The sequence below is a fragment of the Marmota marmota genome, unplaced genomic scaffold (assembly GCF_001458135.2).
Source record: "Marmota marmota marmota unplaced genomic scaffold, marMar, whole genome shotgun sequence".
NCBI classification, from domain to species: Eukaryota; Metazoa; Chordata; class Mammalia; order Rodentia; family Sciuridae; genus Marmota; species Marmota marmota.
In genome coordinates, this window is record NW_025999945.1 from 6035614 (window position 1) to 6039411 (window position 3798).

Here is a 3798-nt window from a genome sequence, read left to right on the forward strand (position 1 = left end):
AAAAAAAAAAAAAAAAAAAAAAAAAGAAAAAAGAAAAAGCTTTTTTAAAAAGTTCTGTTCTTTAAAAATAATTTTAAAAGACATGAAAGTCACAAAGTCCCTAATTTCTCAGAGAGATTACAGCTGGGCTGGGTCACACAGCCAGTTGGCTTCACGCCTGGAAAGGCTTTAGGTCTTCCTGAACCTGGGATTCTACGGCAGATTCTCTCATATTTAGGAACCATACACAGATTTTTAAAATGTATATGTCCAAATTTGTCTTAGAGCTCAGTAATGTCGAAGCCTGAAAGAATTCTCTAATAGATTATTTCTAAAGCTATGACTAAAAATGAAGAAAAAAAATTGATATCATAACTTGTGTTGGTAGCAGTTAAATATATGCAACTTATAAACCACATGGTTTTTACAATAAGCTTAAAGGAGGAATCTTTAGTTGAACCAAGCAAGCTGAAGTTGAGAAAATTCTTATTTAAAAGAACTATTATTTTTTCCAAATAAAACTTGGTTTACCAACCTCAATTGACAAAAGAATTATCCATGTTTTAGGTTATTTATAGCAAAATTAAAAACACAGTGGTTTCTTTTTACCATCAGCATACTTCTGGCCAACTTCTCTTCATTAGTTAGGTGATAAAAGGCAGGCTTAATTTGAATGATCATTTAAAACTGTCAGAAACGAGAGAGGAGAACCTTCATTTGCTTGGCCTCAAGTTTCCATGTGAGTAATTGTACCCTCTCTATCTTCATCAAAAGAAGGGAGGTGATTGATCTCATGGGTGAAATTAGATAGATGAAGTGCACTGAATGCACTGGCTTGGCTCTGCCTGTCTCATGCAAAAAAATGTGCTTGCTCACAGTAACATAAATTCAAGTCTGCTGTTGTCTCTGTAGTGAGTGGCCTGCTCTGGGACATAAGAGCAAACATTGGTTTCTTTCACTGAGAACTGTGTGCCTGAGTCTTTTCTGTGATTGGGTATTCAGAAACCTGCAGAGCCTGCATGTCTAAAGCCACATCCTCCCATTAATTGCTATGGATTACTAATGAAGCTAGAGTGTTGTCTCCATTTACCTGACTCCTGTTCTGAACTTAGAGGGGAAAGAGGAGAGTCATTTGCTGCCTATTCAGCAGAGCCTCAACAAGAAAGATGACTATATAACACTAACAGAAGTGTTTTCTTCTTCCTTGACTTTATCATCTTTCCTTATATTCTATGAAACATCCCCCACTTTAAAGATGGGAAGTGTTGAAAGGAAGATTTTACAATCAGAAGTACAGGGAAATCTATAACAGCAAAGCACAATAAATACAAATATATGTTTGCTCATTCAACAATATTTATTGACAGTTTACCATTAAATGGTACTTGAGATTATAGGTTGGAAAATAATGTATTCTTTCTTAAAGATCAATTTGATATATATGTATATATATCTTCCACAGTTAATATATTTTTAGTAACTACTAATATTTTAAAATTCAAATTTGTTGTCACTCTCCATTTTAAAGAACACTCAAACATTATAAGTATGCACCTAAATATAACAAAAACAATTAACTTTGCCCTTTAAACCACTACAATTCAATATAAAATTCTAATAGGTTAATATATGAAGGAAGCTACATTTGTGAGTTTGTAAATATTATATATATGTATTTTGCCCTAAAGAACTGAGAAACAGCTGGTTGCTTGAGAGGCTGAAGAATTAAGTACAGAACCATACATATATTTAAAGGCCTTGTGAAAAAATGAATGAAAGAAAAGAAATTGAAATATTACAAGGATCTTTCAAAGAATAAAATGCCTAGTGGGAATTTGGTTTAGTAGATAAAACGGAATAGAGGCAAGAGGGATTACAGAGCATATAACTAATATAAAAATATGTTTAACTCTGCACCTTTGGCAAAATAAGCATAATGATTAAAAGTGATTCAAGTTCTGAGTTGCATCACTCCCTTGATGATGCAATCTATGTTTAGTTAAGAGGTGTGACTTCTGTTGAGATACAATTTTTTTTTCATGTAAAAAGTTTCAGGAATATTGTTATGGCTTTGATGTATTTGAACAACCACATTTATAATAAGAAATAGAATATTTGCTTAAATAGAATGGAATTTTTTCCCAGTGTCAGTAATATACCCAAATCAATGAAGGTAAAAATTAATCTTGGGCTGGGAGTATGGGTAGAAATGCTTACCTAGCATGTGTAAACCTGTAGGTTTGATCCCTACACTCATGTCCCACCCCACAAATATACATATAGCAACAGATTTATTTAATTCATATAAAGTATTTACTTGCCATGTCCCTACACTCTCAACATCCATATGTGATAAAGTGATGACTGTCAATCTTAATTATGATTAGGGGTGGAAGACTTGGGATGGTGCAGGGAATTTTTTAAGAGTACAATGAAGCACAGCCAAAGGAAGACCACACAGATGTGAAGTCAAGGCCTCTTAAAGTGTATCTTTAGTCACAGGCAGTAACATTCATTTTGGAAACCTATTTAAATGAAGCATTTAAGGAAAAAAAAAAAAAGACCCAGTTCAGTTTCAAATGAGTATCTCTTGAAAATAAGAACTTCAGGGACTTTTTTTAAAAAAAGTCAAGTTTCTCTCTTCTTTCTTAATACAGATTATTGTGACTTTCACTTAACACGCATAAGTCAGATAAACGACTCAGTATTTTACCAAAGTCAAAATGAGAGTTATATCAGAAATCTGAAACCCAAAGCATAAACATAACTAACCTCAGCCAGGTAGTCCTCCATGCTCTTCCTTGCAGGCTGTGGGTGTGAGGTAGGAACCACTGCATTTTCTCTTTGACTAAGACTTCTTCTGAGTCTCTGACTGCTATCATGATTTCTAACACAAGAGAGCTCTGGGACAGGCCTTGTATAAAGAGGGCAGCGTAAAGACTGGATCTGGTGTTTCTCCTCCAGAAGTCTGATATTAAGCTCCTCTAACCTCTCATTTCTCCTGTGAAGACTGCAAAAGGCAAACACATACTTAGTATCCAATTTTTCCCTAAATGACTTGTATTTTTTAAATAAATAAGAGTAATGGAATTTCTCATTAAATGGAGTCTTGAAAAGACTCATTGAAAACTCATCAGAGTATACATGGTGTATACAATTGTAGTTTTAAAATTGTTCTAAAGAAGTGTACCTATTGCTAGGGGGTTCCCGACTAAAAAGAAATTCAAACAATGTAGGTGGCTGAGCAATAGTGATTAAGCCAGCTTCGGCTTAACAATGCTGCCTTTGCAAGATTCCTGAGGCAGCCGATAGAAATGCTTGTATTTAAAGGGCACCTATTTGGGAAATGGGTAACTTGAGTTACTGGACCACGATAGCCATTTCACTATCTTGAAGTGAATTACAACATCATGTACTTCTTAAACATATATAACTAGAAAATAAAAGTAAAGAAAAGCTAAAGATAAATTATATTCAGTAAACTAGCTTAGGGATTTAAAAAACAGCCCTTGAAGGTATTAATAAGAATCTGTTGTCACCTTCTGTGCATTCTACCCTTTACCAAGAAAAATTAAGCATCAGACACTGAGAAATAATTCAGAGCAACAATCTCTAGGGCAGAATAAGTTAACTGAGTTGGTGATCAAAAAGAATTAAAACAGATCCCATGACAATGAGTTCATTGTTACCAAGGCATCAGAAGAGGCACCTGCCCTTTTTGTTTTTCACACTCACCCTAGCGCTGACCATGGAGTTATTTTTAACCACACTGGAAATCATACTTCCCTTTATCCCCGTGATCATCTTTCCTTGTATCTA

At 34.4% G+C, this 3798-nt stretch overlaps 1 protein-coding gene across 1 annotated transcript in view; it reads right to left on the reverse strand.

Moving 5' to 3' along the window:
- Window positions 1–3433, reverse strand: part of LOC125616425 (ankyrin repeat domain-containing protein 26-like) — a 6624-nt gene extending 3191 nt beyond the window's left edge. The window contains exon 1 of the mRNA XM_048801723.1: window positions 2752–3433. Coding sequence (XP_048657680.1) covers window positions 2752–3102 — 351 coding nt within the window. The 5' untranslated portion in view covers window positions 3103–3433. The remainder of the gene's footprint in view (window positions 1–2751) is intronic.
- Between the last annotated feature and the right edge of the window lie 365 nt (window positions 3434–3798).